The sequence below is a fragment of the Carassius auratus genome, chromosome 17 (assembly GCF_003368295.1).
Source record: "Carassius auratus strain Wakin chromosome 17, ASM336829v1, whole genome shotgun sequence".
NCBI classification, from domain to species: domain Eukaryota; kingdom Metazoa; phylum Chordata; class Actinopteri; order Cypriniformes; family Cyprinidae; genus Carassius; species Carassius auratus.
Genome location: NC_039259.1, coordinates 25,687,889 through 25,710,405, shown reverse-complemented (window position 1 = coordinate 25,710,405; position 22,517 = coordinate 25,687,889). Strand labels below are relative to the sequence as shown.

General features: G+C 35.4%; 1 protein-coding gene across 3 annotated transcripts; it reads left to right on the top strand.

Annotated features, from left to right (window-relative positions):
• Positions 1–144: 144 nt before the first annotated feature.
• cep170ba (centrosomal protein 170Ba) lies at positions 145–22,289 on the top strand. 3 transcript variants are annotated; one of them, XM_026286654.1, is made up of 20 exons: positions 145–367; positions 500–589; positions 1,416–1,535; positions 2,913–3,002; positions 3,698–3,776; positions 4,087–4,145; positions 4,845–4,983; positions 9,272–9,382; positions 11,114–11,581; positions 12,566–13,350; positions 14,011–14,175; positions 15,462–15,600; positions 15,684–17,183; positions 18,261–18,495; positions 19,824–19,950; positions 20,240–20,350; positions 20,421–20,509; positions 20,616–20,709; positions 21,736–21,787; positions 21,876–22,289. In XM_026286654.1, the coding sequence occupies exons 3-20, from the start codon at positions 1,431–1,433 to the stop codon at positions 22,034–22,036; spliced, it is 4,509 nt and encodes a 1,502-aa protein (XP_026142439.1). In that variant the 5' UTR covers positions 145–367; positions 500–589; positions 1,416–1,430; the 3' UTR covers positions 22,037–22,289. The 3 variants fall into 3 exon arrangements, with proteins under 3 accessions (XP_026142439.1, XP_026142440.1, XP_026142441.1); XM_026286655.1 differs by having other exon boundaries at positions 18,363–18,495; positions 21,876–22,036; XM_026286656.1 differs by lacking the exon at positions 14,011–14,175 and having other exon boundaries at positions 21,876–22,036.
• The last annotated feature ends 228 nt before the right edge of the window (positions 22,290–22,517 follow it).

Below are 22,517 nucleotides of genomic sequence, written 5' to 3'. Positions count from 1 at the left end.
GAAATGAAGAAAGTAAAGATTTTTTTTTATTTCACAGTATCTTAAATGTAATAGATCAGTGGGTGATAATGAGCTGATGAGTCGAATCAGATGTGTTTAATTAGGGAGACAAAGAAAACGTGCAGTGTTGGGGTACGCCAGGACAGATAATTAGCTGTGGTTTCAGGTGGAGGCGCTGCGTCGTGACGTCACTGACGCAACGAGCAGCTTGACAAACTCTGACGGAGCGTCGCGCTCAAGGCGGATAAAAGTCTAAATCCGTCGGGAATAACGGCAGCAAACCGAGGCTACCTGGTTTCACTTCGTCTAACGGAGCTGGAGACGCGTTGAACCCGCATTCAAACGCTTTAAAGCGTGTCGTCGATCGGTGAGGAGTTCGGGAATGTCGGGAATAAACTTCCTGTTGAGCTTCAGCCGCCTGGAGATTATCTGAAGGTGTTTTACCTGAACACTCATCACTCTTCTGTCTCTTCTAAAGCCTCTTCTGTGTGTTTCACAGGGTTTAAAAGGCTTTAGCTGTGCTGTCAGGTTTCAGACGAAGCGGGGATATCTTCTGTGAGCTGTGGAAACCGCTGGAAACCCGCATCTGGTCCGTGAACTCTGAGTTTGTTATTAATGAATCCTAATGTACAGGTTAGCTTGATGCTAGCAGCTAATGTGATTTAATGCAGTGACCGAGTCTAATGAACACCTGTAGAGCCTCAGAGCTGGTGTTTCAGGTGTTAACAGTCTAATGTTGTATTGTTTTCACACACATTGTGAAGATAAGATCAAAGTCCAGATGAATTCAGTGTGAACTATATCAATATAATACCCTTAACTCTACCTGGATGTTATCTCAACTTTAGCTTGATTGAGTCACAAACTCGGTTCACTTTGACGAAGATTCATTATGAGTTCATCAACTATTTGCTAATATTTATAATTAAACTTTTTTTTCTTTGTTTTATTGCATAACCTTTATTTATTTTTTTGTTTAGTAATTTATTACAAGATATTTTCACCATTTCAAAGTCAACTCAAAATCATTCATAATGTTCCCTTGAATTGACTTTCCTTTTCTTCTGAAGTCAATTAGGTGACGCAGACTATTAGGTGATCTATTAACCAGTAGACAAATGTCCTACTAAACTCAAATTCATGCATTGAATACTGACTTTTTCCATCATTCAATCAATTCTGAATGTTTAAAATACTCATTGAAAATCTAGTTTCACTCTGAACTTAAATCACCTTTAAACTTTTTTACAGTCCGTATAATTACATATATTCTCTATAAAGAGATCCTAAAAGCATGCATGATACACAAACATGATTGAGTTGGTTGTAGGTGATGTGTAAAAGACTCCACACCTGAGGGTCAGTGATTTCTCATGCATCTGTGTTGTGATTATAACATGTGTTTCCTCCTGAAGAATGTTGATCTGAAGATGAGCGTGACGTCGTGGTTCCTGGTGAGCAGCTCCGGCACGAGACACCGTTTGCCCCGAGAGATGATCTTTGTGGGTCGAGAGGACTGTGAGCTCATGCTTCAGGTCAGACATTAAACACATGCTTGAATTGCATTAATAAATGCATATAAAAAAGTTATATTGGGTAATATTATCGATTTGACTGCACTGGCACAGTCTGACGAGAAAAAAAGAGCTGAATAATGCCCCTATTGTCTTCTGTAGAGCTGCTTATGTAACTAATCTCATAATTAGTTCATTTTACTTCATCAGCAAGATTAATCAGTTTCAGAATTAATGCATTTAATAATAACGGTGTCATAAATGTTGTTAATTATCAAGCCAGTTCAATGCAACTGGTTTCTTGCCAATGCAATATTTCTTCTATTCATCTAGTTTAACTTGACATACTCAAATAGCAAAATGTAACTATGTAGACATATAAAATAAACGGTAATAAAAAAAACATATATATATAATTGCAATAAATATACACAGTATATACCAATAAATTATGTAAACAAAAACTTTTATTTTTATTTTGCATGCAATTAATCACGATTAATCGTTTAACAGCACTAAAAAATTAATAAAAAAAAGTTAATGAGAAATAACCCCACTGGTGCACAATCTCCCGTTCACTCGTGTGGCCCGTGCTGTGAAGTCAGCGAAAGGTCTATTTCTGTCTCTTAAACTCAAATCAAACAGTTGTCTCTGTCTGTTGTTCTGCTGACACTAGAATGCAGTGTTTTGACTCTGTTTATACGGTTCTGTTCTTCTGTGGTTAGTTTAGCACGGCCCTCTCACCGCATCGCTTTGCTCGAGTCTAAACCCTCGTCCTGTCTATTCATGCACACAGAATGTGTCCAAACCTCGGCCTCTCCCTCTCCGCTCATGAATCGCATTCCTCACCCGCCGCCAGATCTGGAGGATGTCCAGCAACGTCACAGCGACTCTTACAAGATGTGCTATCATTGGCATTGAGAAATATTATGCATTGCATGCAACTTAAATGTATAATTAATAAGATGCATGTGAATAGTGACCGTAAATGCAAAACGCAAGCTCCCAGAGTCTCTCAGTGGCACTGACATCAGATGATGAGCACTAATGAGGCTGTAAATGAGCGTGGGTCGATCTGCTTTGATGCATGAAGACTGCTGATGCCGATAATGCTGGGTAATTGTGCCGTCCTGTGGCCACATGTAAATGTTTACTGATGGGGGTTTTCTCCATGGAATAGACTGTCCTCGTCCATGATGATATTATGTGGAGACACTCTTTTAACCATGGCTTTGTTCTTCAGACGGTGGATAAGAGCTGTAGACACTTTAAACTTCTCTGTCCCGTTATCTCAGCAGACGTTTTAACACTAAAGGTTGTTTTCTGGCTCTTTGTAGCCTTTGCAATGGATTTGCATGTTTGTTTTATGATAAGCTTCTGTTCTTTGCACCTTCGCAGTCTCGCAGTGTGGACAAACAACACGCCGTGATCAACTACGATGCGTCTGCAGACGAGCACCTGGTCAAAGACTTGGGCAGCCTCAACGGGGTATGCATGTCTCATTAAAAGTGCTTTTGCCATTTCTGCATGCACAAATGCACGCGGATTTTATGTTAAGCTGCTTTATTGCGTTATAATGATTGCTAATTTGTCAAATAGTGAGATTTGAAACATTTTGCATTGCAACAATGCAATGCAACAGCAGCTTCCATGCAATCTTCTGGATGCACATGGATTTTATATAGGGCTGATCATTTTTGTGATTTAGAAGATATAAATTGAAATGCATCTCATGTTGCATGTTTAAAGTGCTTCAGTTGCTGCATGCACAAATGCAAAAAGCCTGCTTGATTTGGTTAGAATAAATGCAATTTATAAGCATTTAGTGATTTATTTGAAAAAGGAAAGCGATAACTTTATCATAATATCCTTTCAAATGTTATTGCATGCTTTTGTGCTGCACTTTATTGGTTTTGTTTTATTAGTTTATTAGAACTAGAAAGATAATGATGATATTGTTTGATAAGTGAGAACTCTGATTTTAGTCCTTAAAAACCCAAAAAGTAGTGCTTAAAGTACTAGAATTTAGCAGTTTCTGTATGAATCCTGATGCAAACGTGCAAATAAAGTGAGCTTTGAGCACTTTGCATTCAACAAAATGTTTACTGCTTATGAAGTTGCTCTTGTGTTAATAATTGACTTACCAAGCATTTAACATTGACGAACCTTTTCTCCATCACCAGACCTTCGTGAATGACCTTCGCATCCCTGATCAGACCTACATCACCCTGAATTTATCAGATGTCATTCGTTTTGGATATGATATCCTTCCTCAAACTCAAAACTGAATAAAACAAGCATGCACGTCTGGTGTGGTTTGACTCGGGCCTTTGCTCAATGCTGAGAGCGAGCTCCTCTGACCCTGGCGTGAAAATGAGTAACTTTGCAGAAATACTGTTTGATAAAGAGCAGAGAAGCAGCTTTCTTGTTTATGAGACAGATTTGTCCAGAAGTTCTCCGCTCGATAGAAACGATGCTGCAAGCGATTTTAAGGCAGAGAGGTTTTGTCCTGCTGTTGTTGTCTCTCTGATCATTATGGGATAGTTTGTGTGTTTTTCTTGACCGTTCACACACTCACACATCTACATCCTGGAGAGAAGCCAGCACAAAGTGCCCGAGGAAGCCCTCAAGGTAGATTTGAGTCTTATTTCACATCTGTTTTCCTTCCCATTCATAAAAATATTCTGACTTATTTTCAATGTAATGTCTAAATGCACTTTGTTATTGTAAGTAAAAATTATTTCATGTTCGCTGTATTTTTTTATATAAAAATATTAAACATTTAAATGAATAACAGATTAATAAAAGCTTTAGAAATATTTTAATTGTTATTTAACTAGTTAACTAATGTTTACCTAATTAAAAAAAAGTTTCTTGTACTTTTGTCAAAGTACTATTAAGTATTTCACCTGTAGTGTAGTAAAAATAAAAATTATAATAATAATTTAGGCAAAATATTATCACTAAATTTTATAAATAAAATATAGATAAATTTTCTCTAAATTATAAATGTATAAATTTTATATTTTACTAGCAAAAATAATAATAGTCTAAACTATTGTTATTATAATTAAGTTGTTTAAATTCTAAATTTAGACAAATTATTTTTATATGGTCTAAGTTTGTAAATTATACATTAAAAAAAATTATCAAAATGTGTAAATTATACATTTAGTTTTTTTATATTATTATTAAATGATCTAGATTATACGTTTTAAATTAAAAATAGTAATAATAATAATAATTGCCTTGTAAATGAACGAATTGACAATTTAATAATTATAAGAATAAAATGATTATTAAAAATAATTAATGTTTTCTGAATTCCAGCATGAAAAATACACCAGTCAACTTCAGCTTGGTCAAGAGACGCCGGAAACCAAGAAACACATTCAGACCGATGAGAGATGCAGAAACTCAGACGCGTTACGCGTCAAATCAGACAAAACAGAGCGGAAAATCATCACAGGTAACCTGAAGATCCTGAAATATCTAATGTACAGCCTTAGCTTCATACTTCAGAAATTAAAGTTTGTTCAATGTTCAGCTTGCAGAATCTGACCAACAGTGATAACATCATTGATAATTTGCATATTTGCTGATTTACTTGACCAGTGCTGTTGTTTCGTTCAGGAAGTGCAAGTCTAGTTTGAATATTGCTGGCTTTTGAATGACTCTTCGGTCCATCAGTGTAGTGTTAAAGGCACAGTTCACCCAAAAATGAAAATCTGCTGTTAATTTATTCATCCTCAGGCCATGTAGCTGACGTTATTCTCCACTAGGAACAAGTAAGGAAGATTTTTAGCTAAATCCCTGGTTCTTGGTGATGCATGACTTTGTGCGTCCAAAACAAAATCATATCAAGGTGCACAAAATTAATACATGTGACTCCTGATGATTTATATAGAGGTCTTATGAAGCGAAACGATCAGTCTGTGCAAGAAGCTGAACATTAATTATGATAGAATTACAGAGAAGCTGAATCTGATTCTTTTCAGTGAACCGATTCTTTGAGTTTGATTCAGTGAATTGATTCAAATAACCGATTCACCATTTCGTTTATATAATTATGCAGTGATAAATTTGAGATAATGTTTATACGCCAAAATAGACCAAAGAAACAAAAGAAAAAATATATAAAATTTTACCATATTTAAAAAATAAGGTTTCTACAATTTTTACAGATGTTACTGATCGTGTTGAACGAAAATGTACATTTGCAACATTACTTTTTTGCACATTTCATACAAGTAATATTATTATTAATACTATCAGGCAACAGAAACCAGTTTCTTGACTTGACACTATTTCAATCGGAACACACAGAAACTAAAGATATTTATTTTGTTAAGGAAAATTAATGATCTAATTTCTACAACTTTCACTTTGGAGAAAAAAATCTGGCTTTAAACATGAAAGATCTGAAAAAATCGCGCGGTTTCTTGCACAGACCAATCATTTCGCTTCATAAGACCTGAACTTTTTTTTTTTTTTTTTTTTTTTTTTTTATTCTGAATTTATTTTGTACGTGTTTTTGCGACTCTCAAAGCTGACTCACATTGTTTGAATCACCAAGCACTACAGTTTCAGCTAAAAACTAAAAGTTACCTACATCTCGACTTGGCCTGAAGATGAGTAAACTACCAGACCAGCTGAATTTTGGGGTGAACTGTCCCTTTAAGGCGATTAATGTGTTGAGTTGGCATTGCCCTGCTGCAGGTGCTGTGATGTGATTACTGTTAAACCCTGTTAAACGAGCGCCAGACTCGCCCTGCTGATCTGTGCGGACCTGTTCTCTTCACATGTGTGTCCTCCTCATACACACAAGAGCTTGAGGAAACTGCAGATTGTTCATGGGTTGCACTGTAATTATGTTAAATATATTTTAGCTAATATTTTTAATTTGGCTTTGTTTTTTCTGCTTTCATTTAATAATAATTCAGAAGTCTTAGTAATTTTGCTCTACCGTTGTTTTATATACAGTACAGACCAAAAGTTTGGAAACATGACTGTTTTTATGTTTTTGAAAGAAGTTTCTTCTGCTCATCAATCCTGCATTTATTTGATCAAAAATACATAAATTTTAATATTGTGATATATTACAATTTAAATAATTGTTTTTAAATTTATTATACTTTAAATGATCTTTTATTTCTGTGATGCAAAGCTGAATTTTTAGGATCATTATCACATGATTCTTTAGAAATCATTCTAATATGATGATTCATTATCAAAGTTGGAAACAGTTCTGCTGCTTAATATTGTTTCAGAACATGTGATACTTTTTTAGGATACTTTGACGAATAATCAAATTTATTTTATTTTTAATAATGAATACTTTTATTCAGCAAGGATGTGTTAAATTGATAGTAAAGAAAATATATTTTTTTTTTTATATAAATGCAGTTGTTTTTAACCCTTTATTGATCAAATATATTCGACAGCAGAACTGTGTCCAACACTCATAATAAATCAGAATATTAGAATGATTTCTAAATGATCATGTGATCGACTGATGTTACATGTGACACTGAAGGCTGGAGGAATGATGCTCAAAATTCAGCTTTGCATCACAGGAATAAATTATTTCTGCAAAGTATATTCAAATGGAAAACTATAATTTTAAGTTGTAATAATATTTCACAATATTAGTGTTTTTTCTGTATTTTTGATCAAATAAATGCAGGCTTGACGAGCAGAAGAAACTTCTTTCAAAAACATTAAAAATAGTAATGTTTCCAAACTTTTGGTCTGTACTGTATGTCTATATAATTTTTATTCAAGTTTAATGACAAATGTTGCCTTTGGAACTAGTTGAATACAAATTTTAGTTTTTCATACTTGCCTGTTTCAAGCACTAAAGTAGTCACAGTTTACTCAAATTAGACGCAAGCGTTGAAATGCATGTGTTTTTAGACGGTCAACAGTGGAAGCTCTCACAGCGACTCTGAGAAAGTTTCTGTCCTGAGCTTCCTGTGGTTTCTGACCTGGTCCTGCCCAGCTGACTCATGGGATTGAATCATGTTTGAGCACATTTTTCCCCAGTGAATCTCTTGCCCCAGTTTTAATAACTCTAACACGAACACTTCAGGAGCGTTTCTGACTAGTGTCTGTGCTGCTCTGAGAGTGCGATGTGAACTTGATGTTAAACTGTGCTTCTGTGACGGAGGAGTCCGTGCTGAGGCTTGCTGTAACCAGCGTGACTGGTTATCTCTGACAGACAGATGTAGATTAGCACAGTCTGGGTGGAGTCCACTCTTTAACTACTGTAGCTTTTCCAAGGGCTTCGGGCCAGACGTGCATAATGTGCATGAACGTTTTGTCTTTGTTTTAAATTAGGCTGTTGTGTTTGCTGGTGCTGACATGAGTTGGGTTTAGTAATGCTGTCAAACGATTAATCTCCATTAATCACATCGACTAACTACGATTGTGTGCTGTGTATATTTATTATGAATGTAAAAATACAATATATTAAAAATATCATATAAAATAAGAATATAAATGTATATGCATGTAAATATTTCCAAAATATATACTGTATGGGAGTGTGTATTCACAGTACACACACGTATATTTTGTCACCCAAAACTTTTATTTTGGATGCAATTAATCTTTAGCACTAGTTCTTTTTCTGCATAGTGTCACGGTTTTGGCAAGGGAGGAACTCAGGTGCAGACAGGGATTCTCAAACAAAGGGTTTATTACAAAAAGGGGAAAACAAAACCCACGAGGGGGAAAACACGGAGCAAGGTAAAGACTAAATAACTAAAACAGGACTGGACTGACAAGATAAACAAGGACTCTAAATACTAACTATAAACACTCGCGGTAATACAAGGACTTCAGCGGGTACAGCACAATCTCACACACAATCACAATTGCAGAACACAGTTGAGGTACAATCACCATGACAATGAACCGACGCAAGACAGAGCACACTAGGAGATCTAAATAGGGGTACTAATCAAGACACGACAGGTGTTACAGATAGGACAATCAAGACACGACTAGGTTAACAAGGGGGGCGGGGCAAGGGAACGAGACAACACAAGCACATGGCCCAAAGACAAGGCCATGCGCTTGTACACAAAACATGGGTCTGTCATGATCCTGCCTCAAGACTAGGAAAAATCAAGGACACGAGGGCAGAATCATGACACATAGACAGTGAATGGAGGTTTGTTTGATTTTTATTTCTGTTTATTAGTTTTTATGATTTGTGTTTGTTTGAATTTAGTTTAGTTTATTTATAGATTTTTTATTTTTTTTATTTTTGTATTTTTGTTTTAATGGTAATTTATTCGTACATGTTTTTTTTTGGGGGGGGGGGGCGGCTAAAATAAGTAATATCACCAGTTAATTTCATTAATTTATTCATAATGTTTTATTTTTTTGTTATGGTTATCAGATAATTTATTTACTAATTTTATGATGTTTATCATGTTAGATTAAATACTTTTTTTAAATTATATTTTAAATTATGTTAAGTTTATTATGAACAGGTTTCATTTGTATTATATATTTGTATTTATCTGGTAATTGTTTTTTTTATTTTGTAGTTTATTTTTGTTTTCTTTTGTAAAAATAAGCATTCTCATCAGTTCATTATTTAATTATTTGATTCTAATTTATTTACCATTACGATTATTTTTACTATTAATCCTATGTTAGAGATAATGTCATCGGTTGTACTGTATTAATGCACAGTGTCTTCTGTGATTAGAGCTGCATTAACAGCAGAAGTCGTCTCATTACAGATCCGTCGGTGTCCAGACCCACTCCTCTGTACGGTCAGCCGTCCTGGTGGGGTGAGGACGATGAAGATGAAGCTCAGTGCTGTGATCCGAGCGTCCATGAACATCACACAGGTCAGAAACCGACACGAAGATCTACACAGAGTTTGAGTCCCAACCTTGAGTTTCCAGATGCTTTCTGTGGATGGGAATGTGAGCCGAGAAGAGAAATCCTTTTGTTTCGGTGATCCTGGGGAATTCAGTACTAAACCCCTTGGCTGGCGTGAGCTTTAAAACACGTCAGACTAGCGAGTTCAGCCTCGTGATGGATTAGCGGCCGTCTTAGTCCAGTGAGAAGGTCATTGTTTTCCCTCCAGTCTTAAGTAGATCTCAGTTTTCTTCAGATTAACAGGTGACCATAGAAACTTCAGACGACTTGAAGTCTTAGTTTACTGCTTTGTTTCGTTGTTAAACACGAACCGTCACCATCCGACTGAAAGAGATTCATAGGCTTTTATTTCTGTTACGTCGTGCTGAATAGCGCCACCTATAGTGAAAGTCTTTATGCACCAGTGAAACCTGGATAGGGCCTGAAATACTTGACCTTACCAAGGTTTTCTCACAGTAGGAGTGCGGTAAGTAATCTTAAGTAATACGTTAATTAGCTCCTCTTAATAGAGTTAATTAGAAGTGATGGTGCTTTCAGAAATACTGAGTCTGTGAAGCTTGGAAAAATCTTTTCTTTCAAACCAGTGATGTAAAATAAGTAGTGTGTCTCCAGCTATTTTATTAATTTATTTATAACAAATGTACCATTTTATTTAAAGAGAATTTTATAATTTTTATAAATCTTATATAAAAAAATCTATTTAATATATATGTATGTGTGTTTGTATAGTTTATTTTAATTGTATTTTTATTATGTTGTATTGATTTCAGTAGTTTAAAAAATCTCTGAACACAAAACAAAATTTATAGTTTCATATTAAATTATATTTGATTGAATTTTAATAGATTACACTTTCAAAAAAATATTTGCAATCGGGTTTAAACAAGGTAGCCTTGTGTTATTGTTAACTAAAACTTAAAACATCATTTTTATTTAAAATAAAATGTTAACTGCAGTAAAAAATATTAATATAACTTTATGTGAGTTAGTTGCCAAGGCAATATACATTATTTTTGTTTAGTTTTGAGTTTATGTACTAAAATGACTAAAACTAGAGTTGGAAAAAATAAAAATAAATTATATACCGTATAGAGAGAGAGAGAGAGAGAGAGAGAATAACAAGAAAATAACAAAGCAACTATTTTAAAACATTTAAATAAAAATGAAAAAAAAAGTAAAATCAGTTATTTGTAACATATGTGAATATTAAAATGCATTTTACGTATACATTATATTTTCATAAATGATTTTATCACATATTTCTTACATATGAAACATTGTCATGTTACATCTTGTCATAAAGTTAATGAAATATACTTTTTAAACTTATACAAATAATCAATTGAATTGAATATTAGTACATGTAATGTATTGAAGGTAAATGTATGATCTCATGAATATTGTAGCCACAATGCATTAAAAATGAGGCATTTTTAATGCATTAAAAATAATTTTATAATTCATAATATATAATGGCTTCCAAAATAATTCAAAATATTTCAATAACACTGGTAAAAAGGTGACATTATCAATATTTGGGCTGAGTTTTCATTGCATTTACAACATGAAACGCATGCAGTGTTTCAAGTGACTCAAACAGTGAATCATTTTGTGAAGAAATTGATTGATTGAGAGTGTTTAGATGCACAGTTCGTCCCATTACTGTTCGTTTATCTACTGCTGATGTCTTCTCACAGAAAACCACATGGATTGTACCAAACGTGAGCTCAGCGTTTCTCCAGAAGAACTTCAGGATGGCCAGGACAAACACGGTTACTCTTACCGCAAGGAACCAAGTTACTTTGAGATCCCCGCAAAGGAGATCCACTCAAAGCCCAAAACTGCTTCCCAGGAAGTCCAAGAGATTCCCACAAAAGACACTGAGCACAAACCCTCCGCCAAGCCCTCGGTGGTTCAGGGCCATGCCTCCTTCACCATCGAGTTTGACAACCAAAGCCCTGGAAGGATGAAGATCATGGACCACGTCTCCAAGCTCTGCATCCGTCAGAACAGGAAGCCCAGCAAGGAGTCGATTGCCAGGCTCCCGGAAGTGATGTCGGTGGAGAACAAAGTGGCTGATTGGTTGGTTCAGAGTGATGCTACGATGATAAAGAGTCTAGAACAGCGCTCTGGATCAGACGAGCTCTTGAACAAGACCTTAAAAGGTAAAAGACAACAGAGAACCATGGAAAGGCTATCTGAAAAAATAAATAATGCATCTTTTTCTCTGACTATTAATTAAATACTATTTTCACTTGCACCCTAATGATGCACTGTGGTGTTTTATGTAGTATAGGTTTAAACCACTAAAGTCAGATAAACGTTTAATTAATTGAATTAAACAGATATATGAACTGATTTCTTTAACTTGTTTTATTTATTTGATACAAACTAAATTTGTAAATTTAGTTTTACATTGAGTTATTTGTGACGGCCCATCACTTTATCAAAACCACCACAAATAGATTTTCCAAAAGGGTTATACTTTGTTGAATAAAATGAGTACTTAACATTTCAGAATTCAAATTTGCAGTCTGTGGGAAACACTATCAGTGTCTGTCAATAAACAAAAAACATGTTTCAGGACTTTTGAGAATTCCAAATATCGGCATCGGCACCGATATTTTAATGTAAAGTTTTAATAATTTTGTTGTGGAAATAGAAAACAATAAGTGGTGGGATACATTTTTATTTTAGTTTTATTAATATACTTTTTTAATTTATGAATTTGTAATTTTTTAATTTTTGTTTTCATTTAAAAATGAAGTTTTAGTAAATGTTTTTTATTAATGAAAATGACAAAAAAATCAAGTTCCTTGTATACTTTTATTTTCTATTTTCATATTAACATTTTAAGTGATTTTGTTGTGTTTTGTCTTCAAATATATTTGTATAATTTATAAATTTTATATAGTTTTAAATTAATTTAAAATTTTATTCAGTTTTATTTTATGCTTCAGATTGAACTAAATGAAAAACGATGCCTTGGCAACAATAGCTGAAATAAATTAAAATGTTTTAATTAACAATAGTAAACCTGGTGGGAAGTTTAACTAGTATAATAATTTATACTCTGTGACCTTGTGTTTCTAGACTAAATAGTGTTTTCAAATATATCCGGAGGATAAATATTGATCTCTAACTTATAGATGCACACCATCATGAAGACCCTGATTTTGATGAACTGGATGAAACGGAAATGATTCAGTCACACAAGATCGATCAAGAACTGGAGGAAGAAGATTACCCAACTAACTACACTTCGAAAAATAGCCAAGGCAAACCGGGTCCCCAGCAAGCTTTTGTGATTGAGTTTTTTGAAGATCTAGAACGAAAAAAGCGCTCTGAGTTGTTCACTAATAACACGTCTTCTCCCGACTTCCAGTCTGCTCTAAAAAGCAGATTAGACAAACGGAAAAGTGGAGAAAGGTCAACATCGTCCACACATAATCCACCCACGCAGCAGTTCACGATTCCCCTCAAAGGTTCAGATGGTCTTCAGCGGGCTGGATCCCTCAGACGAGAGAAGACTGAAGTCCGTATGAGCACCTCTGGCTTCAGCTCCCGCTCTTCGTCTAAAACTTTCGGCAGTGTCGGCCATAGATCCAAACTGTCCCAGGACTTTGCTGCGGAGTTGCTCAGGGTCTCGAAACCCAGTCCTGGTACCACATGGGACGATAACTCGACTTGGGTGAAGACCTCGTCATCTAATGCTGGATCCTCGGTGACGCAGAGTTTTCCTGCTACGTCTGATACAGTGAATCAGTCAATTAAATCTCCCTTCGCACTCAAGGAAGACAACAGTACAGAGGCCAAACCTTTGGTTCCCAAGCAGCAGGAAGAGGATGACAGTTTAAGTGATGCTGGTACTTACACCGTTGAAGCCGAAAGTCCAGACAAAGAGGTTGTGGAGGCACGGAGCTTGATCGATCAGGTACTTGACATCAGGCTCAAACAGCAAGAGACCAAAAACACATTGTGTTATTAGAAAGCATCGTTTCACTTCTGTTATTCAGATTTTTTCAGTCGCTTCCCTAGTATTTTATCACAATCCAAGTTGTCTTTGAATAGTGGTCAACCGATATATCGGCCGATATTTGGCTTTTTTTACATTCATTTGTTCAATTTGGCTGATGTACACTGTAAACCCTAATGCTAGTCTTTTTTTTTTTTTTTTTTTTTTAATCACATTTCAAGTTTGTTTTGAATAATATTAACCGATATATCGGCCGATATTTGGCTTTTTTTTTTTTTATTTATTTAAATATGGGCATCTTCCTCTTTGGCTGGCATGTTGGAAGCAGAATTTATATTTTGATGAGGGATGGGACTTTTATTTAGACTTATTGACATATAATTGTATAAAATTAAATAATTATATAAAATACACAGAATTAATTTCAACAATTGTTGTGTTTTTTGCTATCTTAAATTAAGTGTTGTGATATCCCCATCGACCACTTGCTAAATATCTGTCACTTTCAAAAAATTAATATCAGTCAACCACTACTTGTGAATAAATTAACCAGCCAAGATTTGAGGAGTTCCAGTCAGTTGGGAACAGACATATTCATGCATGCTTTATCATTAACAGGTGTTTGGTGTTTGTGACAACAGCCAAACCTCAGCAGCAGCAACATTTAAGCCTATAGTTGGTGACACTGAGGGTCACAATAGTCTTCTCAGTGAGAATAGCTCAAGCCCAAAATTGGGTCAATACTCAACAGACCTTAGTGACACAGCCAAGGGTCCTGTACAGGTAAACTCACTCGGAATCATTGGCATCAGTAGATCTATCTGTCAATCACCAAAATCTACATGTTTTTCAGTGTGCTTTGGATCTTTCTTGGGGATCTTCTCAAAGCTGATCTGAGGCTTGATGTCTTTTGGCTCTTTCCTGCTTTTGGATGATTATGGATGATTTGAATCATTAAAAAAAATCTGACCCCCTTTCATGGTTGAGATATTTTCATTTGGTATATGAAGAGATTTTTCTTTAAACTTGCAGTTTGAGTACATATGTAATCAGTATTTAATAATATATTTAATAAGGTTTCTAGAACATTCAGACAATAAATCATGTCAAGGACCTATAAAAAAATTACAGTGAATGCTAATACTTTTAATAAATATTTTAATATTAATTCAGATATTAACAAGTTTTTGTTTATTTTTAATGTTTCTGGTTAGATCTTGAAGGATTTAAGTGAAATTTTACTTAAGATTTTATATAGTATTGGTTTAATAAACCATGTTTTACATAAAATAAGTTAAGAACATAAAATAAGTTTGTTTTTTTTAACCTGTTAACGGTCACTCACGTGCATGATACAAACCTAAATCTTTATAATTCATGACTGAAAACATTTTTTAACATGATTTTGATGTACCATTTACATGGTAATGCATTGTCTGATTTTAAAATGGGTTTTGAAGGATGAATTTTGAGATTTTATGTTTTCAAGTGATATATAACTTCTGTTGATTTCTAAAATGTGATAGAGAAAAAGGCAACGAGGAAGTTTTTTTTTAAACAAAGGTCAAAGCTCCTTTTGTAATGTAGATAGATGAATTTATGAAAAGAGTGCACCCTCAGCAATTACTTTTGCTACATAATGTTTAACAAAAGATATTGGTAAAATATATATTTGGGAGTCTTAGACCTTTCCAACGATATATAGTTTGTCAAGATTAGATTTGATTGTAATATAGTATAGTCAACGTAGGCGTCCCGTATACGGGACGGGGTGACATTTAACAGGTTAAAATTAAATTCTTTTGAATAAAACATCAAATAAATGAGTAATAATAATAAATTATTAGATGGTGTATCTACAAGGAGTTTAATCAATATTTTCACAAATATTTGCAATATTTGTTCCTAGCTGTTCTGGGCACTAGAAAAGATATTCAAGGCAAATCTGATTTAAAAGATAAACTTACTTTACAGATAAAGTGAAAACATCTCAACTTCAAAAAAACATGACCACTTTAAAGAGCTATGTTGTAAGAGTTTGCATTTAATTAGTTTCTGCTTTTCTGCAGATACAGTCGATGACGACATTAACGCCCAAAGGCACTAGGTGGGTTTCTCGCTGGGCCAGTTTGGCTGACACCTATTCAGACTCTGGTCCTGCTTCAGGACTCTTTGATAGCCCAACACAGGTTGATCTTTCATCCAGAGGTATAGAAACTTTGCTTGGTTCAGTAGATTTCTTGGTGTTTGTCTTTGCTAGCAAATTTCATTTATCCTATTTGTTTTTTAAGCTGGTGAAAGGATCAACCACCAGGTTACTCTTAACCGAAGTGCTGACTACTCAGAAACCGGCCAGAGCGGCAGATCAAGACGAGTTCTTCCTCAGGTTCCTTCGAAGGAGAAGATCGAGACACCACCGCCAACAATACACATCCAAACAGATTCTCACCTGTCCGGTGTGGAGAAGAATTCGCAAGTTCAGAAGCAAAAGTGGGATCCGCAGAAACTGGGTGTCCAAGATGATCTGGATCCGGACAGCTTGAGCGATGCCAGCAAATCCGATGATGGCTCTGTAGTTGAGCAATGCAGGAAGACTCCTGATTCGACCCAGAAGATGTGGAACCGGTCTATAAAGACCAGTCAAGAAGAGGCAAAAGATTTAACCTCTAAGTTCTCCACAGCCACACTAACACGACAGCATGGCAAACTTAGCAATAGCGACTGTTCACCACCCAACATTGATCAACCAGATGACTCTGTTGGTGGAGACAATTTAATGTCCATTGTTAGACAAGAAAGTTATACCAAAGAAAGGACCAGCGATGACATCCACTTGTCCAGGTTGCCTCAGATATCTATGCAACCCTCTACCAAAGATTCTTTTAGAGGTATAAGCAATCAAGACACTCAATCTTACCTCAAAGACACTGAGGATGTTCTAGCATCTCTGGAAGCAAAGCTTCTGGAGAAACACCAGCAGCAAGACGACAACGGTCGCTCCCACCTGGAGGACTCCTTCTCGGGAGAATCTGACACTTCCAGTACAATCAGCGGGAAAAACGCTTTAGTTTCCGTGCCAAAGAAGCCAGTGGTCCTCAGAGGACTCTTTAGAGAGTCCAGAGAACCTAAGACTTCTGGTGATCCATCTTGCCAATCCGGGATAAAGGACCGCAATGGCAAGGCAGATCCAAGCAAGCATTTTCAACTCCGTCGTAACCCTAGTTCTCAAGACTTTGGGGCTGATCTTCAAAGTCCCACCACACGCCACTGGCCAGACGCCGTCTCCGACCAAGAATCAAGTTCCCTACCTTACAAAAAGTTCACCGTTCCTCTTAAAAAGGAAGGTACGAGCAAATCCAAAGAGCACAATGCTCTAGCTCGCTCCAGTAGCCTCTCCGCTCCGAAACCGACGAGGGCTTCGATGCTTCGTCGAGCCCGTTTGGGTGAAGCCTCCGACAACGAAGGCACCGAAACCGATCGGACGTCTCAAAACTCCGACGTCAACCCCTCGGCAAACAGTCGAGGTGCTCAGGAGAGCAAGAAGCTTTCACGATTGGACATTTTGGCTCTACCCAGGAAAAGGACGAGCTCCTTCAACACTCCCAGTGACACAGAGTCTTCCACGAGCCGGACAGGATTTTCAAACCGTAGCACCGAATCAAGCAGCTCCGTGCGGAAAGCTTCCATCCCGGATCCCAAGGCTCTTCTCCGGAAGGTTTCGAATGCTGTGAACAGACAGCCGATCATCCGCGGACGCTCAAGCAGTGCCAAATACACCAGTAGCACTGCCAGTGAGTATCATGGATTCAGATTTTGCTTGTAAGATTTGCAGGAGGTTGGTCAAACATTCCAAGCCATTATTTTGACTTTGCCAAAAAAGTGTGTTTCTGATATAAAATACAGTTCTTTCACTGTCTCTTAATGGTTCTTCCTGCAGTCGTTGGCTTTATTTGTACGTATTTGTTTCTCGCAACTGGGCCAATGACTTCAACTAACAAAACCTTGTAATTGGTCTCCAATTTTACTAATTTAAGTTGCAGATAATCGGATTACCATAATAAAAACTTAACAGTTATATTGTGAAAATTAAAGTAATTTATTGTAATTTTCCTAACGGGAATTAGGGCTGGGCGATATGGCAAAAAAAAAAAAGCTACTTGCGTCTCGAAACCTTTTATTTTTCCATTCCCTGCCACATTTTAAGGTTTTTTTTTTTTAAAGCAAAAACGCATTTATATGAATGATCGCTGAGGACTAGCTATATGTTCTATGTCAAGAAAGCGCATCACACATGATCAGTTAAATTAGATGTTCATGTTTTTCTTATCATTTTCATATTGTCAATGTGACTAATTGTAACGTTTGTTAATATTTGTATTCAAACACTGGTTTTCCAAGTAAAAAAAAACTAAATTGTGGCAAAACATTACATTCTAATGAATCAAAATTGCAAAATTCATCCAGCCCTAATGATATTAACAATCTTAAAGGGATATTACACCCTTAAATACAATTTTGTAATTAATAACTTACCCACATGTCGTTCCAAACCTGTAAAAGCTTCGTTCGTCTACATAACACAAGATATTTTAGATGAAATCCAGCTTTCCATCCAAAATATCTTAAAATTGTGTTCTGAAGATGAACAGAGCTTTTACGAGTTTAGAACAACATTGGGGTAAGTGATTGACAATTTGGGGTGGACTTTCCCTTTAATGAGCTCTTTTGAACCCCATTGGCGAATGGGAAGTGGTTTTTGGTTTTTCGGGTTTCTTCTTACATATTTCCATCTCTTTCTCCTCTTGCTTGTTTTATTTTGGTTTCTCTCCCTTCCTCTGATGACTTGGTGTACCAAACGCTCCTCCAAGGCTCCAGGAGGCGTCAGAAGGGTTCAGACTACGCCTCCACCTCGGAGGACGAGTACGAGTCTAACCATAGCATCCCTAAACACAAACGCTCCCATCATTCAGGATCCCAGCAGAACCCCAGAATCCCTCCGGCCGGTCCGGTGCGAGCCATGCCTCGCTCGAGAGACTCCGAGGGGGAAGGACACGAGAGCGACGCCTTCCAGAACTGGACGTCTCATAGCGCTGAGATCGCCAGGTGGGGAAACCCCGAACTAGGGCTCCAACAAATTATTTTAATAATCTATTCATTTATTGATTATTACGACAGTTAATCGACTAATCGTTGATTTATTTTGCCGATTCTTCATTAGGTTCTGATCAATTATTCACCTTTTGTGGTTAGTTAAAATACTGAGGTATACATATTCGTACTACTTCAGCTTTAGTCAAATGATTATATTACTCTTACAATTACACAATTTTATTTTTGTATTTTTTACAATAAATAATTTTTTCGCACAAAAAAATTAGATGACCTACAAAGACCATATAATTACATGTATGAAAAATAAAAGCTTTATGCATCGTTTTCCATCGTCCTATGGATTTTGAACAAAATTAAGGTTAGTAATAAGACATTTTATTTTCAGATGAACTATAATTGTTTTTTATTCAATAGCATTATCTCTTAAAATACCTTATAGTGTAAAGATACTCAAACTTGAGCTAGTTTAAGTTGTAATCTGTGCAAACCAAGCTATCCCTACAATGCAATAATGTTTTAGGTTTTTTTTACATTCACTAATAAAACACACATTGGCGTGCTGCTTTATAGTACTTGCTTTAAAGAAAGTTGTAAAATTGCAAAATTCTAATTGAAAGTGACTAATAGTTGTTTTATTAATAATACTATAAAGCTGTATGTAGCAGTCTACTGTATAAAGTGCTATGAATATAGAAGTGATGTGACTGAGAATTGCAAAGTTGGTGAAAAAGTCCACAACGGTATTATCAGATGCTTTCTTAACTGCTGCTTTCTCATCTCTGTTATTTTGGTTGACAAAGTGGCACACTGATCAAACGTCAACAATTTTGTTTTGTTTTTGCCGATTGTCAATCATGGCTAATCATTCCATCCTGATAAAAGAATGAGATGTAATATCAGCAGTCCATTTTATATAAATAATCGTTTGAGAATGTTACTTTTAACCGCATTTCGATCTTAAACTCAGAGTCTCTCTTCCAGAGCTATAGCACTAGACTGGGCTTCAAGGGTTTATTTATAAAAAAAAAGTTGTTAGGGTCAATTAATGTTTTTCTCTCTAATATAGACATGCATTAACTGTATCCGGTTTATATGGTGTCATTAATTACAATGGGAATCATCATAGACGTAGACCTAAATATGTTCCTCATGCAGAAACGGGAAGCTTCCAGTGTTCTATTTCTTAGTAAATCAGACACATTGTTGCATAAGTAACTTCTTCGGTCTTTACTCCATTCCAAAAATTGTTACTTGTAATGCATTGCTTCCCAAAATTAGACTTTAATTTTAATTAAAAAAAAATGTATATTCTTCACTAGATTGAGTCAAGACTTGGCCAAAGATTTGGCTATTCTGGCCCAAGAGATTCATGATGTTGCTGGAGACACAGAAGCTCAGAGTTCTCCAACAGACAAGACCGAACCAGCCACATCTACCCATGAAGAGGTACCGTTCAGAATGTTTCCATGTTCATTTAGTTTATCAAAAATACAGTAAAATACAGATATAATATTGTGATTTAAATCAGCTGTTTTCTCTGTGAATATCTCTTAAGCTGTAATTTATTTCTGTGATGCTCCGCTGTATTTTCAACATCATTCCTCCAGTCTTCAGTGTCACATGATCTTCAGAAATCATGAAAATATGATGATTTACTCAAGAAACATTTCTGATTATTATCAGTGTTGGAAACCGTTGTGCTGGTAAATATTGTCTCTTGTTCTTTCCACTGCAGCACCAGATTCCCGAAGCCGGTCTGAATTTCCCGAAGGAATCTCCTGCGGCGGCAGCGGCTGACGACTCGGAGCAGATCGTTAGTAATCGAGAGAGCATGAGAGCAGACGAGGTAGCAGCGCTTCTCTTCTCTTCAGGTTAACTGCGTGTTCAAGCTGTAAATCTCCTTCTTCTTCTGTCAGGTCACTCTGAACAATGTGATGCTGAATCCAGTGTCTCAACTGTCTCTGGCCATCCGTGAAAACACAGAGCAGCTGACGGAGAAGATCAAGTGAGACTCGTCTGTTTGAGAAGCTTGAGAGGGTGCAATATATTCAAAATAAAGATGACTTGTGTCGTGTGGTGTACAGGTTTCATTCTCGCATATATTCTTTCAGGGCTATGTTTCATAATAAAATGGACGTTTTGGGAGAAATTGAGGCGAAGATCAATGAGGCTGATGATTCTCCACCAATGAAAACCTCAAACAAGGTGTGTCTCTTGAATAAAATGTTACTAAGTGCTCTGCATCTCTATTTCTTTTTTTTTTTTTTTATAAAATCTGAACTACATTGAACCAATTGTAATGTTGAATTAAGTAATTTATTAAGTAATCTTTTTTTTTTTCTTTTTTTTCGGTGAGTATATTAGACCAGCAGGCAATGATGTTCATATCGATGTTATTTAAGTATCATTAATATTTATTTTGGATTAATATTTGGAATTATTTTTTACTTTGTTCTCGTTTTATTTTTCGTTCATTAAATAAATTTATTTTGTGTTTTTTCAATTTAGTTTGTTTTTGATTGTTTATAAATTCAAGGAGTAGATTTTTTTAATGTTATATTTTCTGTTTCTCTTTTACTAATTTTGTTGTGTTTTTGTCAATTTATTAGTTTTGGTTTTTATTATATAAATATTTAAAAAACATTAGAATTCAGCAAAAAAAATTCTCGCCATGAAAAACTAAATATTTTTTTATAAATATACATTTAATTAATTTCAGTTATAGTTATTTTAGTATCTATATACTATTATAGGTTTTAATAATATTTTGAATCAGTTTTTATTTTTAGGTTTTTGTTTTAGTATTTTAGTAAAAAGTTGTAGAAATTTTGTGTGTTTTTGTAATTTTTTGAAGTTTTTGTCTTCATTTATGTCTATATAGTTTTTTTTTTTATTTAATTTTAATTGTTTCAGTTTTTTTGAGTACAAAAAGTTAAACTAAATTAAAATAAGAAATGTTAGCTTGGCAGCTTTTTTTTTTACATTAAATTTTTTTTATTTTTCAATAAACAAATGTTTTAGTTTTATTTTCAGTTACCAATAATTACCTTGCTTCAAGATAAATTCAACAAAAATGATAAATAATAAATACTATAAGTTTTTAAATTTAATTTTAATTCACTTTTTTTTTAAGGATTTAGTTAATAATAGCCCTGGTTTATATCTAATGTTTACTACTGAATGGTTTTAAATCAAACGCTGTGGTCTTCTGTGTCTTTGCTCGTCTTGTAGGAGATTGCATCAATTCTGAAAGAGCTGTGGAGAGTCCAGAAGCAGCTGGAAGGTCAGTAGATCAAACCTCGCTCTTCTCTCGATCTGATATTAAAGCTGAGACGAGCTGCTGACGAACGCCTCTCTCGTGTCTCTCTCAGTCATCAACGCCGTCATGGATCCTCGAGGAAACCCGGATCTCATCTGCAGGGTTTCTTCCGCCGCCCTTCGCAGTTCCAGATCGATGCATCGAGGCGGTGGATCCACACCGACCAGCCGGAGAACGTTCAGGAGCACAGACCGAGAGAGTCCACTCATCTGACCTTCTCTCTTCAATATCGATCAGCATTTGCACATTTCTATTCCTCCAGACACACCTGGATGGTGGTTTCAGTAGCTCCAGGCTTGGAGAAACTCCAGAGTTTGGCATTAAATGTAAATACACCGTTATTGATTTTTGTTATTTGTGACGGTTGTTGTATGGCCGAATAATTCACATGATTATTTAAATCACTTTAAGTCTCTGTTGGACAGGGTATTTGTACATTTAAAGATCATTAAAGAATTTAAATGTGTGTTTTGTTTTGTCTTTATTGTTTTATTGCAAACAAGTCCATGTTGAGATGCACATTTAGCTTATATTTTGATTTTTTTCATTTTTTCAGTCGAACTCGTGATGTGAATCGGGGTTATTATAGTTAACTAAAACGATATCCAAAACCATAAAAAACTGCTTTTTTTACTTTATATTAAATGAGCATTTAAATGGAAAACAATCCAACACACACAATATAAAAATAAAC

Bases quoted from the DNA above. Each gene is read 5' to 3' on its own strand.
- cep170ba (XM_026286654.1), top strand. From the start codon at position 1,431: ATGAGCGTGACGTCGTGGTTCCTGGTGAGCAGCTCCGGCACGAGACAC. The intron at 3,777-4,086 runs ATATCCTTCCTC...GACCGTTCACAC, and splicing joins TGTCATTCGTTTTGGATATG to ACTCACACATCTACATCCTG. The intron at 14,176-15,461 runs GTAAACTCACTC...GCTTTTCTGCAG, and splicing joins CAGCCAAGGGTCCTGTACAG to ATACAGTCGATGACGACATT.